General features: G+C 38.9%; 1 protein-coding gene across 1 annotated transcript in view; it reads right to left on the reverse strand.

The window, feature by feature from the left end:
• MTPN (myotrophin) overlaps nt 1–19,944 on the reverse strand; it is a 53,697-nt gene that overhangs the window by 13,487 nt on the left and 20,266 nt on the right. Inside the window, exons 2-3 of the mRNA XM_002711934.6 lie at nt 12,664–12,777; nt 11,547–11,630 (exon numbers count right to left, since the gene is read on the reverse strand). Coding sequence (XP_002711980.1) covers nt 11,547–11,630; nt 12,664–12,777 — 198 coding nt within the window. The remainder of the gene's footprint in view (nt 1–11,546; nt 11,631–12,663; nt 12,778–19,944) is intronic.

The following is a 19,944-nucleotide window of genomic DNA, read 5'->3' on the forward strand; positions in this document are numbered from 1 at the left end:
CATTGTTGCACATCTGCGACTTCCACGCTGATCCACAGCTTCCCTCTTCCTTCTGTGGAGTTTTCACGGCAGATGGCTCTCCAGCTCTCCCCTGGAAATGCACTTCCTCCACTTTTTTTGCTGATATTTCCCCCTAGCCTAAGGCAGTATGTCCTTTTGCCATTCTGCCATCTTGGAATCCCCCTAGGCTGAACAACCGATCATACTGTACTGTATTGTGATCTCTTTCATGTCCCCCTTGTGACTCTTATTAATGCTTCTGCTTGAAATGTTACCTCAATTCATTATTAGAATCCTAGGCATCTGCCATGTTTTTTCAGTTCAGCTAAAATGTCTTCTTACAACCTACAGTTGTAAAGATACCCTTACTTTATAACACACTATCTTCTTGACTACTGAGGCCATGCTTGACCTCTAATTCTCTCAGGTCCACAGTGTATTACAAATAACTCCTATCACAGCAATCACACTGCTTTGATATACTTGTTTTACATATTCATCTCCCTTCGGAACTTTAAATATGTTGCCAACAGGAATCAAGTTTGTACGTCTTTGCAATCCTAACACCTTATACTGGGCTGTAATATGCAATCAATAAATGTTTATTAAACTAAATGATAACTAAGCATGCATAGTAAGGTACTCAATGAAACAATTATAGTATTACTCACTGAAGACAAAGTACTGAGTTGACCAACAAAACATCTGCACTGTGAACAGGTTGCCAATAAACACACCATATAAAATATTAACTTAGTTTCAACATTGAAGATCCTTCAGCTGGACACTTGATTAAAATCAGGACTGAGTTCACCTGCCTATATTTAGTGAATGATTCAGATGATAAACGTTTTCTAGAGGAGGAAAGTTGCTATGTAGAATACAGGGAATGTTAAAAAAATAACTGAAGTCATATTATCTCTAGTCATAGTTTACAACCTAGCTGGAAAGATAACACATATAGGCATGAAACAAAAATAAAGGTAACGAGCAAGTAAAGATACATTATTTGCTTCTTACCTCAAATAGCCTAATTCCTCTTTATACCATCAGTTTTTAACAAGAATAGGCCAGGAAAACAAGACTAGTAACATTTCAGGAATGAAACTCAAACTTACACGGATAATCTGACATAACTTGACAAAAGCTTTTGTGAAGATGCTGATTACATGAATAGTGATCAACTGTTAGTTTACAAAGCAGTTTTATTTCAATATAAAATTTATAAATTTTTTCTGAGAGAAGTCTCTTGAACTCTATAAACAGAGGTTTTCAGAGAGATTAAGAAACTTGCCCAAGCTCAGTCAGTAAATTACAGAAGTTAGACCTTCATAAATCCAAATCTTATGTTCTATGCTATCTTTAGTTGAAAATTACCTACAGCCTTTCCCCTCAAAATATTATTAGGAAAAGACTCAGTGTTTGCAACTTATTACCTTCATAAATGTGCAACCTATTTGAGCCTCTTTTGAGGAAATGAAGGACTTTGTGGATGGTCTACATACGACATGTAATGTGTTCAGCACTTTGAAGTTAGAGAACATTTTCATAGTCTTAATTCACAGGTTGATCCAACAACTACTTACTGAGTTTCTATTACGTGCCAGATGTGGCTGCTTCTGTGCTGATACCTGTGACAGAGACCATCCCTCATATAAGCTCCAAAATATTTACTATCTAGCCCTCCACAGAAAATACTGATCATTGTGCCGGAGCATCAAGGACAATGACAGGCTGGTTCTCATATTTTCACAGTCTAGCTGGGGACTGAGGGAAGGACCACACATACAAATACATCAGCGTGGCAAGTACTGTACTAAAAATAAGGGGACAGACCATTACCTTCCTTGATCCTCAGAATAATCCTGAGGTATGAATACTATTAATCCACTGAGTTCAGATGTCTGTGATTTATTGGCTATTACATTACACAACAAGGCCTTAAATCTGTTTTCTAACTTCATTGCCAAGCTCCTTCATCTGCACCACTCTGCCCTTCTACCACTGTACTTGCTATGCAATGGGGAATGACATATATGAACCACCGCACTGGCTGAGAACTTTTATTTACCTGGTAGGCTATATTGTTGCTGTTGTCAATCTCTTTCCCTTTTTAAATTCAATTATTACAACCTCAGCAATCTCTTAAGGAGCAAGGTGTGTCAAAAGTTTTCCAAGTAGCCACTCCAACTTATTCACATAACAAATACAAAGGAAATCCACTACACATATCAGCAGTAAGACACATGACATTTTCTTTATTTTTTGGACATAGTAACTATAGTTCATTTTCAGTTGCAGGTCTTGGATTTGTCCTTGTATTACTAACAAAAATACAATTTTAACATCTCATCCACAATCACATTTTAGCAAGGACAAAAAGATATTTTCAAGGTTTCAGGGGGAAAATTCATCATGAAAATATGAGGATGGGGTAGAGTATAAATGAGTCTTTACTCCTCTTCAAGGATATTCAGATATTGCAATGGTATATTACAAGGTGTAAAAAAAGTTTTAGATAAAAAAAAGCATGTTTATACTTGAAACTCCATCTGGGTCTCCCACAAGGGTGGCAGGGACCCAAGCACTTGAGACTCCTAGGGTGCACTGGCAGGAAGCTGGATGGCAAATGGAGTAGCTGGGACTTGAACAGGCACTCTAATGTGCAATGCCAGTGTTCTAAGCAGCAGCAACCTGCTGTGCCACAACATTAGTCCCTCTTCTATGGTTTAAATATGTTCCCCAAAGTTCATGTGTTGTACTTTATTTTTTATTGATGTTATTTTAATTCAATATAAAGTATTTAAATACAGCAAACTGGAAGCTATATCCTTTTTTACATACACATATATACCATTTTTTCTTGAAAAGAGATTTCAATATCACAAATTCAGGGATCCATGACAATGATCATAAACATGGGTAAGAAGGGTATATTGTCAAAGCAATATTTATAAATATAAACCAAATGATATGACATCCACACAATTTTTATACTCTATATATTAGCTTCTACAAATAAGAGAAAATGTGATATTTATCTTCCTGGGTCTGGCTTATTTAACAGCATACTGATGCCTAGTTGCACCATTTTGTTCAAATTGTCAGGATTTCATTCTCTTTTTAATGGCTGAGTAATATTTCATCATGGGTATGTATGTGGGTGTGTGTATAAAATATCTTCTTTATCTAGTTATTTTAACTGGAATAAGGTGATATAGCTCATGGTGGTTTTAATTTGCATTGCCCTAATGGCTAGTGATCCTGAGAATTCTTTAATGTCTACTGTGTGTGTTTGGAAACTTAACCCCCAATACAACAGTATTTAGAGATAAGAGGTGATTAAGTCAGGAGGACTCTGTCCTCATGAATGGATTTATGTGTATATCATGAGAGTGGGTTAGTTATTGTGAAAGTGGGTTTGCTACACAAGTGGGTTTGGCATTCTCTTGTTCTGCTTTCTGCCTTCAGATGACTCTAGGTAAAGGCACCAATGCTCTTTAGCTTTCCATCTCCGGACCCGTGTGCCAAATAAATTCTGTTTATTATATGAATAAATTACCTAGTCTGCAGCATTCTGTTCTAGCAGCAGGAAACATACTCTTACCTATGAGAATTGCCAGATCATAAAGCTGGTCTTACTGAGTTCTTTGAAGGTCACTAGTCCTAAAAAAACTTTGAAACCAAAAGTACTCATTCCACAATTTATGGAATATAATTTTTGGAATTCAAACAGTCATAAAATATGTACTTGAATACATAACTTCACAGATTTTATTCTAGATAGAACATTTTTTACTTTAATTACTCACTATCTGCAAGTACACCTACTAACTTCCAGCCCTTATGTATTTGATTCTCAATATAAGCAGCAAAATTTGTACCTCAGAAACCTCCTTGGGGGCTCAAGTATGCTGGTACTTGGGAGAGGATTCAAGTTTTATCATTTATCAGCTGATTGGGCTGGCACTGTGGCGCAGGTTAATCCTCTACCTGTGGCAACGGGCATTCCATATGGGTGCTGGTTCTAGTCCTGGTTGCTCCTCTTCAGTCCAGCTCTCTGGTATGGCCTGGGAAAGCAGTCAAAGATGCCCCAAGCACTTGGGCCCCGGCACCCACATGGGAGACCCAGAAGAAGCTCCTGGCTTTGGATTGGCCTAGCTCCAGCTATTGTAGCCATTTGGGGAGTGAACCAGCAGATGGAAGACTTTTCTCTGTCTCTCCCTCTGTCTGTAACTCTACTTCTCAAATAAATAAAATCTAAAAAAACCCAAAAAACGGCTGCTTAATTAAAAAAACACACAGAAAATAAATTTCTTAAAATGATCAGTGTAAGCAGGTAAGATGGTTTTCTATTTTTTCTTAGGCTGACTTTCAGTATTTCTTTTAATCCATGGCAATTGTACATATTAAACATTTTGACTTCAGTTGAATAAACTGTTGATCTCAACATTTTTTTTTTCATTTACCAGCTCACTAATTGAAAGCCAATTTAAACAGATCATGTCTTTCTCCCCAAAAATACGTACACAATCCATTTCTTATACCTGTCTTGACAATAAATATGGATGACAAATTCAAGTCACAGAAAGAATACACACTGCTGAGTAATAATTTCAGAACCTATCTTGATTCCATTATTTTATCTGACCTTCAGGCAGTCAGATTTCCTTGAGACAAAGGGTTACTTATCAATAAAAATGGAGATGATAATATCTATGTATTGGGTTGATAATAAATTATAAGTGATATAGTATATCAAAGTTTGGTTTCAAACATTCTAACAATCTCTTTGGTTTTGTGATTTCCGGTTCCTGTAGTTGTGATCAAAGTGAGTTTTTGAATTCCTGTATATTATTTTGCTGGATAATATACTAGAAATGTCAACAGTTCTGGAAAAGTTCTTAGAATATCTCATTTAAAATGAATTGATAATAATCCATAGGATTCTCCTTTTGAGAAAAGGCAGAACAAACTAGACAATATAAACACTGGTTTTAAAACTTTTATAAGATGCACTGGATTAGCTTTTTTTTTTTTTTTTTTTTTAAGCAATTAGGTATTTTTGAAAGAGCATGGTCAATTGCTAAAAACCCTACAACGTATCCATTAAAGAAGTTTATGTAGTAATAAAATCAAAATAATTAATTTTGAAAAAGCAGAGCTAAAATTTACCATGCTGCTTCTTAAAAAGATTAAAAAGTTCTATTTCTTTCAAGTAAAACATAATCGCTTTACATGGTTTTAATTGATCTGCCGTCAATATACCTTCTCTGAATGCCATTTATTTGGCTACAAAAATTAAGACTCAGACACAACAAGAATGAGAAGGGCACAGGTGAAAGAAAAAACAAACCAGTTAAAAGCCAACTCATAATCAGTAATTTATTAACATGGAACATATTTAAGGAGAATTTCTGGGATAACAATCTTAGGGCCTAACATGTCTGCAAATCATGCCAGCTTTTCAGGAACTCTTTGATATAGATTCTATCACAATAGAAACTTAAAACCACAAGGTCTCAAAGAGTTGGAACAAAATGCTTTGAGATTAAGAATATGGAGACCGGCGCCACGGCTCAATAGGCTAATCCTCCGCTTGTGGCTCCTGTACACCGGGTTCTAGTCCCAGACGGGGTGCCGAATTCTGTCCTGGTTGCCCCTCTTCCAGGCCAGCTCTCTGCTGTGGCCAGGGAGTGCAGTGGAGGATGGCCCAAGTACTTGGGTCCTGCACCCACATGGGAGACCAGGAGAAGCACCTGGCTCCTGGCTTCAGATCAGCGTGGTTCACTGGCCGCAGTATGGCAGCCATTGAGGGGTGAACCAACAGAAAAGGAAGACCTTTCTCTCTGTCTCTCTCTGTCACTGTCTACTCTGCCTATCAAAACAAAACAAAACAAAAAAAAGAATATGGAATGGCCGGCACCGTGGCTCACTTGGCTAATCCTCTGCCTGTGGCGCCGGCACCCCAGGTTCTAGTCCCAGTCGGGGCGCCGGTCCTGTCCGGGTTGCTCCTCTTCGAGGCCAGCTCTCTGCTGTGGCCCAGGAAGGCAGTGGAGGATGGCCCAAGTGGTTGGGCCATGCACCCGCTAGGGAGACCAGGAGGAAGCACCTGGCTCCTGGCTTCGAATCGGGGCAGCATGCTGGCTGCAGCAGCCATTTGGGGGGTGAACCAATGGAAAATGAAGACCTTTCTCTTTGTCTCTTTCTCTCTCATTGTCTAACTCTGCCTGTCCAAAAAAAAAAAAAAAAAAAAAAGGAACAATGATTTTGGTCCTCTATAGCATAAGAGTAACCATGTTTGGTTTTTCATAGGAGGAAAGAGAAGTATCAGAAAAATTCTGATTAATAGTTTGAGATATGGCTAAAAGAGAACAGCATGCTTGGGGACAGTTTAATAAATAACCCTAATCAAAAAGGGATCCCACAGAGGTTTTTATTTTCAGAGAACAAAATCTTTAGCTAAAAAAATAAAAAAAAGGTCAGAAAAAGAAACTTCTTTTAATATATACGTGGCTAGCAGATAGGCTGAGTCCATAGGAACATAGTGAATACTAAGGAAAACAGCTGAGAGAAAAAAATAAATCAGATTCTGTCTTAAGCCTGGGGTCACACTGTACCTCAACTATATAGTGTTATAAGTTATAGGAGCCTAAACAGACACATAACCAAGATGGAAATTGAATCAGTAATAAAGACCCTCTCAACAACAACAACAAAAAGCCCAGGACCAGATGGCTTCAGTGGTGAATTCTAGCAGACATTTAAAGAACTAACTCCAATTCTTCTAAAGTTATTTAAAACAATTGAAATGGAGGGAATACTCCCAAATTCTTTCTATGAAGCCAGCATTACCTTGATTCCTAAACCCGGAAAAGATGCAACAGAGAAAAAGAATTACAGACTAATTTCCCTGATGGACATAGACGTAAAAATACTCAACAAAATTCTGGCCAACTGAATCCAACAACATCAGAAAGATCATTCATCTGCTCCAAGTAAGGTTTATCCACAGTATGCAGGGAAAGTTCAACATTTGCAAATCAATCAAAGTGATACATCACATTAACAAATTGAAGAATAAAAACCATATTATCTCAATAAATGCATAGAAAGCACTGGACAAAACACAACACCCTTTCATGATGAATACTCTAAGCAAACTAGGTTTAGAAAGAACATTCCTCAACACAATCAAGGCAATTTATGACAAACACACGTCAAACATCCTACTGAATGGGGAAAAGCTGGAAGCATTCCCACTGAGATCTGGTACCAGACACGGATGCTCAGTCTCACCACTGCTATTCAATACAATCCTGGAAGTTTTAGCCAGAGCCATTAGGCAAGAAAAAGAAATCAAAGGGATACAAATTGAGAAGAAGGAAGTCAAAATATCCCTATTTGCAGATGACATAATTCTATATGTAGGCGATCCAAAAGATTCCACTAAGACTATTGGAACTCATAGAAGAGTTTGGTAAATTATCAGGATATGAAGTCAAACACAGAAAAATCTACACCCTTTGTATACACAGATAATGCCACGGCTGAGAAAGAACCTAAAAAAAAAAAAAAAAATCAAAACCCTTGGGATAAATTTAACCAAGGATGTCAAATATCTCTACGATGAGAATTACAAAACATTAAAGAAAGAAATAAAAAGACACAAAAAATGGAAAACTCTTCCATGTTCATGGATTGGAAGACTCAATATAATCAAAATGTCCATTCTTCCAAAGATCATTTACAGATTCAATGCGATACCAATCAAAATACCAAAGACATTCTTCTCAGATCTAGAAAAAATTATGTGGAAATCCATATAGGAGACCTTGGATAGCTAAAGCAATGCTATACAACAAAAACAAAGCCGGAATCATCACAATACCAGATTTCAACACATACTGCAGGGGCCGCCGCCTGCAGTGCCGGAGTCCCATGTGGGCTCCAGTTCGAGTCCTGGCTGCTCTGTTGCAGGTCCGGCTCTCTGCTATGGCCTGGGAAAGCAGTGGAGGATGGCCTAGGTCCTTGGGCCCCTGCACCCACATGCGAGACCCAGAGGAGGCTCCTGGCTCCTGGTTTTGGATCGGCACAGCTCTGGTTGTTGCAGCCAACTGGAGAGTGACCCAGTGGATGGAAGAACTCTCTTCCCTTCTCACTGACTCTCCTTTTCTCCCTGTGTAACTCTTTCAGGTAAATAAATAAATGTTAAACAAACAAAAACAACAACTACAAGGCAGTTATAATCAAGACAGCCTGGTACTGGTACAAAAATTGATGGATAGACAAATGGATCAAAATAGAAACACCAGAAATCAATTCAAACATCTACAACCAACTTGTATTTTACCAAGGAGCTAAAACCAATCCCCGGACCAAGGACAGTCTCTTCAAAATTTCCACATGCAGAAGTATGAAGCAAGACCCCTACATTACACAAAAATCCACTCAACATGGATTAAAGGTCTAAATCTATGACCCGACACCATCAAATTATTAGAGAACATTGGGGAAATGCTGCAAGGCATGAGCACAGGCAGAGTTCTTGGAAATGACCCCAGAGGAGCAGGCAGGCAAAGCCAAAATTAACAAATGGGATTATACCAAATAGAGAAGTTTCTGTACTACAAAAGAAACAGAGAAGTGAAGAGGTAACCGAAAGAATGGGAAAAAATATTTGCAAACTATGCAACTGATAAAGGATTAATAACCAGAATCTACAAAGAGATCAAGAAACTCCACAATAACAAACCCAGTTAGATGGGCAAAGGACTTACACATTTTTCAAAAGAGGAAATCCAAAAGGCCAATAGACACATGAAAAAAATGTTCAGGATCACTAGCTGTCAGGGAAATGCAAATCGAAATTACAATGATGTTTCACTTCACCCCAGTTAGAATGGCTTTCATACAGAAATCAACAAATAACAAATGCTGGCAAGGATATGGGGAAAAAGGTACCCTAATCCACTGTTGGTGGGAATGTAAACTGGTAAAGCCACTAGGAAAGACACTATGGAGATCCCTCAGAAATCTGAATACAGACCTACCATATGACCCAGCCACCCCACTCCTCAGAATCTACCCAAGGGAAATGAAATCAGTAAACAAAGAGCTGTCTGCACCTCCATGTTTATTGCAGCTCAATTCACAATAGCTAAGACATGGAATCAGCCTAAATGCCTGTCAACTGAAGACTGCATAGAGAAATTATGGGATATGCACACTATGGAATACTACATATCAGTAAAAAAAAAAAAAAAGAAAAAGAAAAAAAAGAAATCTGGTCATTTGCAACCAAATGAATCAATCTGGAAAGCTTCATACTTAGTGAAATAAGCCAGTCCCTAAGAGACTGTTCTCCCTGATATGTGAGAACAATGCACCTAAAACAAAAGCTGCAGAAGTGAAATTACACTTTGAGAAGCAATGACTTGAACAGCCCTAGTCTTGACTGTTGAGGAATAGTCTTTTTTTTTTAATTTTTATATTTTTATTTTTTTCTCTTCATACTATATGTTGAACTCTTGACATAGAGTTAATCATATGTATATAAAGTCAACTGAAAATAGATCTCAGTAAAAAAAAATAAGGGGGGGAATAAGAGAGGGAGGAGGAAGTTTGTAACTGTGAAGCTGTATAGTTCTGATTAAAGTCCTATAGACTTACATCTAAGGGTACAGTTTAAAAGCTTGTCATGGGACTCCAAATCCCATTAAAATTGGTGGTAAAAATGCCATCTTAATTGTTACAGTGATCATATTAAGTGTTAAATGGAACACAAGTGTTAAAGGGATCATATAAATAGCATCAAGTGCCTGGTAATTAGAAATAATTAAAAAGGAGAGAATGTCCAACATGTGAAGCAGTCCACACAGCAGACTCATAGAATGACAAGCATTTTAAGATTCGACCTCAGAATCAGCCCTTAAGGCATTCGCATATGGCTGAAAAGCCTATGGGAGCAGTTCAGGCATAGAAAACCATGACACCATGACAAAAAAATATCCTACATGAAGAACCTCTGTGAGTGAGACCCCAGTGGAAAGAAAGGGCCATCAAAGAAGGTTGTACTTTCCTCTGAAGAGAGGAGAGAATTTCCACTTAATTATAGCCTTGTCTAAATACTGACGGAGTCTGTGGTCACAAAAGGCTTCCATTGCCTTGGCAGCGCATGGTAAGAGTCTCAGGTGATCACTGAAGTCATAAATAAAGTGTTAAATTAACAACAGAAAGTCACTGTGCACTTACTCTCCATGTAGGACCTCTGTCTTTATTGAGCTGTACTATGAGAAATAACTGCAAAACTTGTTCGCAAACAGTACTTTATATGTTTTATGTCTGTGCGGGTACAAAGTGCTGAAAATCTTTACTTAGTATAGAGTTGGTCTTCTGTATATAAAGTTAATTAAAATGAATCTTAATGAAGAATGGGATGCAAGAGGGAGTAGAAAGTTGGAGGGTGGGTACTGGGGGAAGAACCACTGTATTCCTAACGTTGTACCTATGAAATCTGCATTCATTAAATAAAAGCTTTAAAAATAAAAAAGAAATTAGATGTACTTGGAGAGTCCTCATTTACAGCAAACTATCTCTAATAGCCTTACTCAGTATGTACTACAGAAAATGAAGTGTATACATTTCAAACCAGTGCTATTCAAAGTGCGGTCTATGAACCTGGTGCCACACTAACTTTTTACTTGTCCATGACATTTTTTGCATCCCTAAGTACATTAGTAGTTTCTCACAAGATTTTCCTCTTTATATTTTTAAAGATCTATTTATTTGGAAGGCAGAGTGACACAGGGAGAAACAGTGGGTTAGGGGGAAGACGGGGAGAGAGAGGTATCTTCCACCTGCTGGTTCACTCCCTCAAAGACCCCAATAGTCAGGGCTGGGCCAGGCCAAAGCCAGGAGCCAGGAATTCCATTGGGGGTTCCCACGTGGATGGCAGGGGCCCAACTGGGTAGTTATCCCCTGCTTTCCCAGGGGCATTAGCAGGGAACTGGATAGGAAGTGGAACAGTCAGTGGAACAGCACTCTGATACAGGATGCTGGTGTCGTAAGGGGCAGCTTAATCAGGTGTGCCACAATGCTGGATTTTCTTATACATATATATTTTTATGTAAGTACTTATTTATTATTTATTTGAAAGAGTTACAGAAAAAGAGAGACAGAGAGAGACAGAAATATTTCCTCTGTTGGTTCACTCCCTAAATGGACACAACAGCTGGGACTGGGCCAGGCTGAAGCCCAGGAGTCTGGAACTCAATCCAGGTCTCCCATGTGGGTGGAAAAGGCCCAAGCACTTAGGTATCCTCTGCTGCTTTCCTGATAAAGGAGAAACTCAAGCAACTTTCTCATCAAAAACTTGTAATAATTTGTGGAACACCAATTTTAAGTAACACTGTTTTAGACCTCAATTTTGGACACTGTTTCTTTTTCTATCTCTGCTACCACAGAATTTAAATAACTTCACAAATACTTACCTTAAATAGTTACACAGTAAAGGAAAAGCAGTAAAAATTAGCAGTTGAACTCACCTTTGACAGAAGCAATTTCACACAGGAAACATGACCTTCATAGACAGCAGACAGAAGAGGGGTAATGTGATGTTTATCTGGAGCCTATGAAATAATAAAAGAGATCACTTTATTCAGTTTTGATTCCTTCCTTCTTTTGTTATCTAATTAGGGAATTTTTATGAATGCTCCAACGACAGTATTTACCTACTTGCCTTTCTACAATTATCCCAGAAACAAGTTTCTAGTCTCCTAGAGAGCAACCTAGAGGCCCAAGCCCACAGGAATGTCTCTCCTGGGAGGCAGTGCAGTAAAATAGAGGGGGCAAGGCTCTGACCTCAGCTCCGATATGGCTTTTTTATTTTTTTGACAGGCAGAGTGGACAGTGAGGGACAACAACAGAGGGGCAACCGGGACAGAATCCAGTGCCCCGACCAGGACTAGAACCCAGTGTGCCGGCGCTGCAAGGCGGAGGATTAGTCTAGTTAGCCGCAGCGCCGGCCCTGATATGGCTTTGCTACTTATGTACTGTGTGACTATTTAGTCTCAGTTTTCCACTACTGTAAACGTGCCAGTACGGTCCAGGAAGGGAGCAGTGGAGCAGAGCATAGTTAGGAGGTAAACCAAGACTGCCACAATTGGGCCAGGTGACATGTTGTCCCCTGAAAAGTGAAAAGTTCATCTCAACTGCTATCATAGTTACTTAAATATTTTTCATAAACTCTGAAATGCAGAAGTTACAAAAGGCTAGAGACAGGAGATGACTGTTCCTGTCTGACCACTTGCCCACTGACCTTTGTCTAACATTCCAGTTTAGAGTGATCCTGACAGCAGAGTCCTTTCTCCATTTCATGGTAAGTATTGGCAACCCACAGATACTGCCAATTCCTCAAAACCTTTAGAACCTGAAAAGCCAACATCCAAGGGGGAAATATACAGACCCTCAGTTTATCAGCTTCGAAAAGTCTGTTTGTTTTACTTTTTAAAAACCCAAGTATGTATTCAGTTACAGGAAATTCGGTAAAATGTTAAATGATACAATGAGGTTTCCACAAATAACCATTTTACAAAAACCAGAAAACAGTTACTCAAGGCATGTAACAGGAACTTTTTCTAGAATGTCAATGTTTCTACATACATTGATATCTGCTCCTTTCAGCAGCAGAAATTCCAGGATTTCAAGTTGCCCACAATCTGCTGCATAATGAAGTGGCTTCCTTCCGCCTTCTAGTGTCCTGTTGACATCTTCTCCCTTATAAGAGAATCAACATGAAATCAATATTTATATTGATGGAAGATGGAGAAAAGATTTCCCTCATTTGGGACACCTGTTTTTCATTTCCTGAAGCCACGAGTTTCATGAAACAACTACATTTCTTCAAAGTGAAATGAACAAAAAGTTAAAATGCAATTCTGCTCAGTAATGAAAAATGCATATGAAATAGCTGTTCTAAGTTTAAACTTTTTCCTTCATCCTGTCATGCTTCCTTTATCTCTTCACTTCTATGACAATTCTTATTTTAGCAGACAAAAAATGACAATACTACAAAGGCTGATGGAAAAAAAAGATCCTTGTGTGCAGGACCTCAGTAAAGCAGCACTTGCAGAGAAATTTACAGCATTAACCACTTGTATTGAAAAAGTAAAAAGGCTTCCAATCAATGATCTTTGTACTTTTATCAAAAAGAAACTGGGGGAAAAAAAGCAAATTAAATCAAAGTAAGCAGGAGGGAGGATTGAGTATCAGTATAGAAACAAAAGAAATAGAAAACAGAACACTGAGAAGTCAAAAGTTGATTCTTCAAGATCAACACAATGGATAAATCTCTGGCAAGAGCGATCAGGGCAAGAATGAAAGCACCAAAGTGCCAATATCAGACTCTACATAGGACTTTCCCAAAGGAAACCTCCAGGTGCCAGAAATTTCCACTGGTAAATTATTATATTTTTAAACTGAAATTTGGGAAGATTAGGGTCATGCTCCACATCATACCCAGGCATAGAATAGTTTTTTAAGAAAATATTTATTTAAAAGTCAGAGAGAAAGAGAGAGGGCAAGGGGCAGGGAAAGAGGAAAAAATAAGAATCTTCCATCTGCTGTTTCACTCCCCAAATGGCCGCAACGGCCAGGCTTGGGCCAGGCAGGAGCCAGGAGACTCCTCCAGGTTTCCCATGTGGGTGCAGTGGTCCAAATACTTAAGCCCTCCTCTGCTGCTTTCCCAGGCACATTAGCTGGATTGGAAGTGGAGCAGCTGGGTCTCCAATCAGTGCCCTGAAGGGATGCCAGCGCTGCAGGTGGAGGCTTAACCAACTAGGCCACAGTGCTGGCCTTCCACTGGTAAATTCTACCAAGCATTTAAGGAAGAAATAATAATATTTCTATAGTCTTAAAGAAAATGAAAAGAGATGGGAAGACATTTCCGCTCACTCTGAAGTGAGCATTACTTTGATTCTAAAACTAGACAAAGATGTTGCAAGAAAAGACTATTAGGTACTCTGGGACTTTAAAGTAGAATTGTGGGTCTTTGACCATGCAAATTTTATTCTTCACTGATTGACAAATGTATACACATAAATGATTTACATGTGTCTATGTAACACCCATTCACAAAAATATAAAATATGCCTTATCTACTACTTACCCAGCACTTCTCAATTTTTTTACTGAAGTACTCCAAATTACAAAGAAAAATAATACATATTTCCTTGAGTTTGAAGAAAGAATCCTTACTAAATAACTAAACAAAATTTTTTCTCAAAGCAGTATTTTATTTTACAAATGTATACAACTATATCTGCATGAATATGAACACATATATGCATATGTAAATGTAAAGTCTGTATTAACATAAAAGTCATAACCCAGATCCATACCTATTGCTCTCCTAGCCTTCTTCACAATGGATGCTTCAGGAATTTGGGCCACATTTAATTTATGGCTTAGAATAACTCTCTCAGCCGGCGCTGCGGCTTACCAGGCTAATCCTCCGCCTTGCGGCGCCAGCACACAGGGTTCTAGTCCTGGTCAGGGCGCCGGATTCTGTCCCGGTTGCCCCTCTTCCAGGCCAGCTCTCTGCTGTGGCCAGGGAGTGCAGTGGAGGATGGCCCAAGTCCTTGGGCCCTGCACCCCATGGGAGACCAGGAGAAGCACCTGGCTCCTGGCTTCGGATCAGTGCAGTGCGCTGGCCGCAGTGCACTGGCCACAGCACCCATTGAGGGGTGAACCAACAGAAAAGGAATACCTTTCTCTCTGTCTCTCTCTGTCCACTCTGCCTGTCAAAAAAAAAAAAAAAAAAAAAAAAGAATAACTCTCTCGAAGACAGTTGACTATTCTAGTTTAAAAAGCAGAATACTCTAAAATCTACTTCAGTCTCACTGACTTCTAATGTCAGACATATACTATAATTATATACAAATATTTCAAAGTTAAAAAAATTTTTTTTAAAATGTATTATTGAAGATAGCATTGTGGCACAATGGGTTAAGTTGTCACCTACAATGCCAGCATCCCATATCAGCACCAGTTTGAGTCTTGGCTGCTCCTCATCCCATTCAGCTCTCTGCTGGTGGCCTGGGAAAGCCAAGGAAGTTGGCCCAAGTCCTTGGGCTCCTGTGCCCATGTGGGAAACCCAGAGGAAGCTCTTGGCTTTGGCCTGGCATGGCTCTGGACATTGCGGCCATTTGGGGAGTGAACCAGTGGTTGGAAGCGTGCACTCTCTATTTCCATCTCTCAGTAAAATCTACCTTTCAAATATAAAAATAAATCTTAAAAAAATGTATTATTGCTCTGAGTTTTTTTTTTTTTTTTCCTAACAAGAGTAGGCATAGGGGGCCAGCGGCATTGTGACAGAGAAGGTAAAGCCATCTTCAATGCCAACATCCCATTTGGGTGCAGGTTAGAGTCCTGGTTGTTCTACTTGCAATCTGGTTCCCCACCAATGGTCTGGGAAAGCAGCAGAAGATGGTCCAAGTGTCTGGGTCCATGCCACTCATATGGGAGACCTGGATAAAGCTCCTGGCTCCTGGCTTTTCAACCTGAACCAGTCCTCGCTGTTGCAGTCATCTGGGAAGTGAACCAGCAGATGGAGGATCTCTCTCTCTCTCTAACCCTTTCACATAAAGAAATAACCATTAAAAAAAAATGAGTAGGCATGGAATTTAAAAGATGATGAAACACAGTACTGGAAAAAGATACTATTTACAATTAGATTTAATTCAACATTTATTATGCTTACTGTAAGTAGGGCACTGTGTTACTTTTGTGGGATTTAAAATAGGAAGGAAGTCTCACCCTGATTCTCAATTTACTGTCTTCGGGAGAAGGAAACGTGTAAATACATGAATGCCATTTAGCTGGATGTCACAGGAATAGTGTAATAAACAGAAAATACAATGAAGGGGATGCTTTATAGCTTTAACTCATCGACAATCCATCTTTTACTGTGCTTTATCTGTTTTTGTTTTATTTTTAAATTTGAGAGGCAGAGAAAGAAAGGAATAGCGTGCACTTCCTTCTGTTCCCTCTACTTCCCAAATGCCCATGGGAATCCATTTACTTGAGCCATCACCAGTGCCTCCCAGGGTCTGCAATCATGAAGCTGGAGTCAGGAGTTGAGGCCAGGTATCAAACCCAGGAACTCTGATGCAGGACATGGGTGTCTTCACCAGTATCTTAATTACTAGGCTAAAGGCCCACCACATGATTTAACTTTTGATATATTTGTATCTTTTTAAAAAACTGAGGGGCTGGTGCTGTGGTGTAGTGGATAAAGCCGCCACCTGCAATGCCGGTATCTCATATGGGCACCAGTCGAGACCCAACTGCTGCACTTCCGATCCAGCTCTCTGCTGTGGCCTGGAAAAGCAGTAGAGGACGGCTCAAGTCCTTGGACACCCGCACCCACTTGGGAGACCCAGAAGAAGCTCCTGGCGTTGGATTGGCGTAGCTCCGGCCATTTGGGGAATGAACCAGCAGATGGAAGCTCTCTCCCTCTCCCTGCCTCTGCCTTTCAAATAAAATAAACCGTCACAAAAAATTATTTGAAAGGCAGAGTGACAGAGAGAAAGATCTTGCATCTGTTGTTTCACTTCCTGAATGGCTGCCATGGTTTGGGGCTTTGCCAGGCCAAAGCAAGGAGCCTGGAACACCCACGTGGCAGGGGCCCAAATACTAGGGCCATCTTCTGCTGCTTTCCCATGCTCATTAGCAGGGAGCTGGATCGGAAGCAGAGCAGCTGGAACTGGAACTCATATATGGGCTGCTGGCACTGCAGGTGGCCTAACCTGCTGTGCCACAACAACTGGCCCCATAGATGTATTCATATCTGATGTTACTGGATTTTAAATGTCTTTAGGGGTGAGACATACTTCTTTAATTTCTAAACAACGACTCATATTGTTCTTTTAAATCTCAGTAACAATTTGCTGTGATTGCTGACTGATTATGAAAGTGAAATATAAAATGCTAAATTAAGAAATAGTACTTACTCGATACAGTGTCAATGGATTTGGAGTGTGGATATGTATGCACATGTGTGTCTGAGAGGACATGGATGAAGAATTAATCTTATTATGATGTACAGAATTTCCACAGGCCAACTGGAAATACAGCAGGAGCTAATCTGTGAGTACCAACTACACAGTGCTGATGTCATTCTTCTCTGAAACAAATGCAAAGTCCCTAACATGTAGTAAGTACTCAATAAATGTCAAGGATTATTATTTTTATTAAGTTATCCTTTAAATAGCTTTTTCTACCCAATTTCTCCATCTTCAACAATTCAAGAAGTCAATAAATCTAATAAAATAAGTAGCTAAGAATGGTCATGCCATTCTTCACTCAAAAATGGCTCCATTCCATTGAGTAGAAGATCCTCATTGTAACACACAATGTATCTTTAATTCAATACCGATTTCCATCTGGCTCTTTTACTCCCATAGTCACACTGCCTCACACACCAGTGCTTTCTCACTTCTGAGAAATTTCATGTGGCCTTTCTTTGGTACCATTATCCCCCTTTCATTAATGTCTTGAGCTACTAAGAACAAAACAATATCTATGAGGGTAGATGAGATCTACGAGGATACTGTAAAAAGTATTCTGGAGCCAAAATTTTCTTTCAGTGTAAAAAAAAAAGTTTTCATAGTATGTAGAAAATGTATATTGTGAAAAATCTATTTACGGATGCCAAAATATTTTAACAACAAAATATACTCATATTTTTAATTCTATTTTTTCTAAAAGTTTTTGAAGCACCCTCATTTTTTGCATAAAGCTTTTATCAGACACTCGTTCCCCCCATACTCTTGCTGTGTAATTCCATCTTTTTAATACTCCCAATCCTTATTTATATGACTCTTACTAGATTTTTCTTTGCTCAAGGAGGTCTTTGTTATTTATGTACTTCAATAAAACTCAATTAAAAAAGGAAAAATCCTATTTACATATGGCCTATAACATTTATGGGTGATCTGTGTAGAGAAATTCAATGTTAATGAACTACTGTAGTCATTTATACCATTTTTGTCATACTGAAGAACCTGTTACTTACCAACTACCATTTCACAGAGAATTATTTTTAAAATATTACTACAGTGTCTGAAAGTCACATAATCTCAGTGTTGGAAAAGACTGAATGCCATCCAATTCAACCATCCATTGTGTGTTTCAGTTCCTGCTTGTGTATGCACAACCTATATCCCAATGTCTCTAATGAAAGACAACTCAGGATCTTGCTGTTCTAACCTGGTGGAAAATTCACTGTTTACTGGCTTTGGTTTTATCCTTGCTGGACACATGAAACTAAGTTTCTACTGTCCCATTAGATTGTGTTTAGCTGCCACATCACACTGTAACAAAAAACTAAATATTTTCTACATGATTTGTTGTTGGCTATCCTGAACTTTAGTCACTGATTTTTCTTTATATACATTTGTTTGTTAATATTAATTACTATTAAATTTTAACTTAAACTAGTTACCACATTTTCCCAGATAATGATTAAGTCCTTTCTAGATTCTGATTCAAAGGAATTTTAGTAAGCACTCATAATCCCCTTTCAATTATACCTAACTTAGTTATGGTCATCCAGAACATTGATAAAAATATTAAATAAGACAAGACTTAGGAATGAGCCCTACTAGTGTACAAAAAACTTCCTTCAGTTTGCTGCATAGAGACAGGTAGTATCCTTGGGTATTACCATTCTAACAGTCTCAAGTGTAGTTCAGGAATTAGGCAAACTTTCCTATTAAAAGGAAGAACATCTGGGGCCAATGTGGTACCCCAATTAAGCCACTGCCTGTAGCACCAGCATCCCATATCCCTTTTTCAACCTAGCTCCCTGGTAATGCAGTAGGGAAGGCACTGGATGGCGGCCCAAGTGTGTAGGCCCCTGCCACCCACATGAAAGGCTGGATGGAGTTTTGGGCTGGCCTGGTCACAGCCATCGTGGCCATTTGGAAAGTGAATCAGTGGATGGAAGATATCTCTCTCTCTCTCAAACTCTGCCTAAAAAGAGAAAGAATGACCTAATTCATAACATTTTTATCCAACCATCCTTTCTCCTAATTTATCACTAAAATATACAAATTTTAATGTGTCTGAGAATTCCTTTGTAATGGCCCAGGAACTGCATAAAAAGGAAATTAGCACAGCGTGACTTATTTCAAAGCGACCCACTGAAAAGTGTTACAAATCACCCCACGGCCATATTTAAAATCACTCATGTTCATTAAATAAAATTTGGAAAGTAAGAGATGCTGCTTTTATTGAGTCCCACCACCCAAAATGCAATCATTATTACTACTCTGCTCTACCTGTTTAATTTTTTCTATGAAAGTAGTTGCTTTAAAAGACTGTACTCAAACTATATACTTTTTAACATTAGATAATCTTACTGTTCTTAAAAACTGCATCTGGGCCGATGCTGTGGCACAGCGGGTTAAAACTCTGAACTGCAGTGCCAGCATCCCATATGAGCACTGGTTCAAGTCTTAGCTGCACCACTTCTGATCCAGCTCCCTGCCAATGCGCCTGGGAAAGCAGTGGAGGATGGTCCAAATCTCTGGGAGACCTGGAAGAAGTTCCTGGCTTCGGATCAGCTCAGTTCCAGACGTTGCAGCCATCTGGGGAGTGAACCAGTGGATATAAGACCTCTCTCTCTCTACCTCTCTGTAACTCTTTCAAATAAATAAATAACCAAAAAAAACCTGCATCGTTTTTCATTAAGTAACTGTACCGTAGCTTCAGTTTAGACCTGTAAATTCATACCAAATGCCCTGTAACACTGAAGTTCTTATTATTTATAGGGCATAACAATATCCTATTTCATCAATTCTAAAATATACATTTTTCTGTATTTCAACATGTCTGAAATGGGTCCAAAAATAGAAAAATATTTTAGTATTTTGCCTTGGG

The sequence above is a fragment of the Oryctolagus cuniculus genome, chromosome 3 (assembly GCF_051225735.1).
Source record: "Oryctolagus cuniculus isolate XC-2025 breed Fujian yellow rabbit chromosome 3, ASM5122573v1, whole genome shotgun sequence".
In the NCBI taxonomy this organism is placed as follows: domain Eukaryota; kingdom Metazoa; phylum Chordata; class Mammalia; order Lagomorpha; family Leporidae; genus Oryctolagus; species Oryctolagus cuniculus.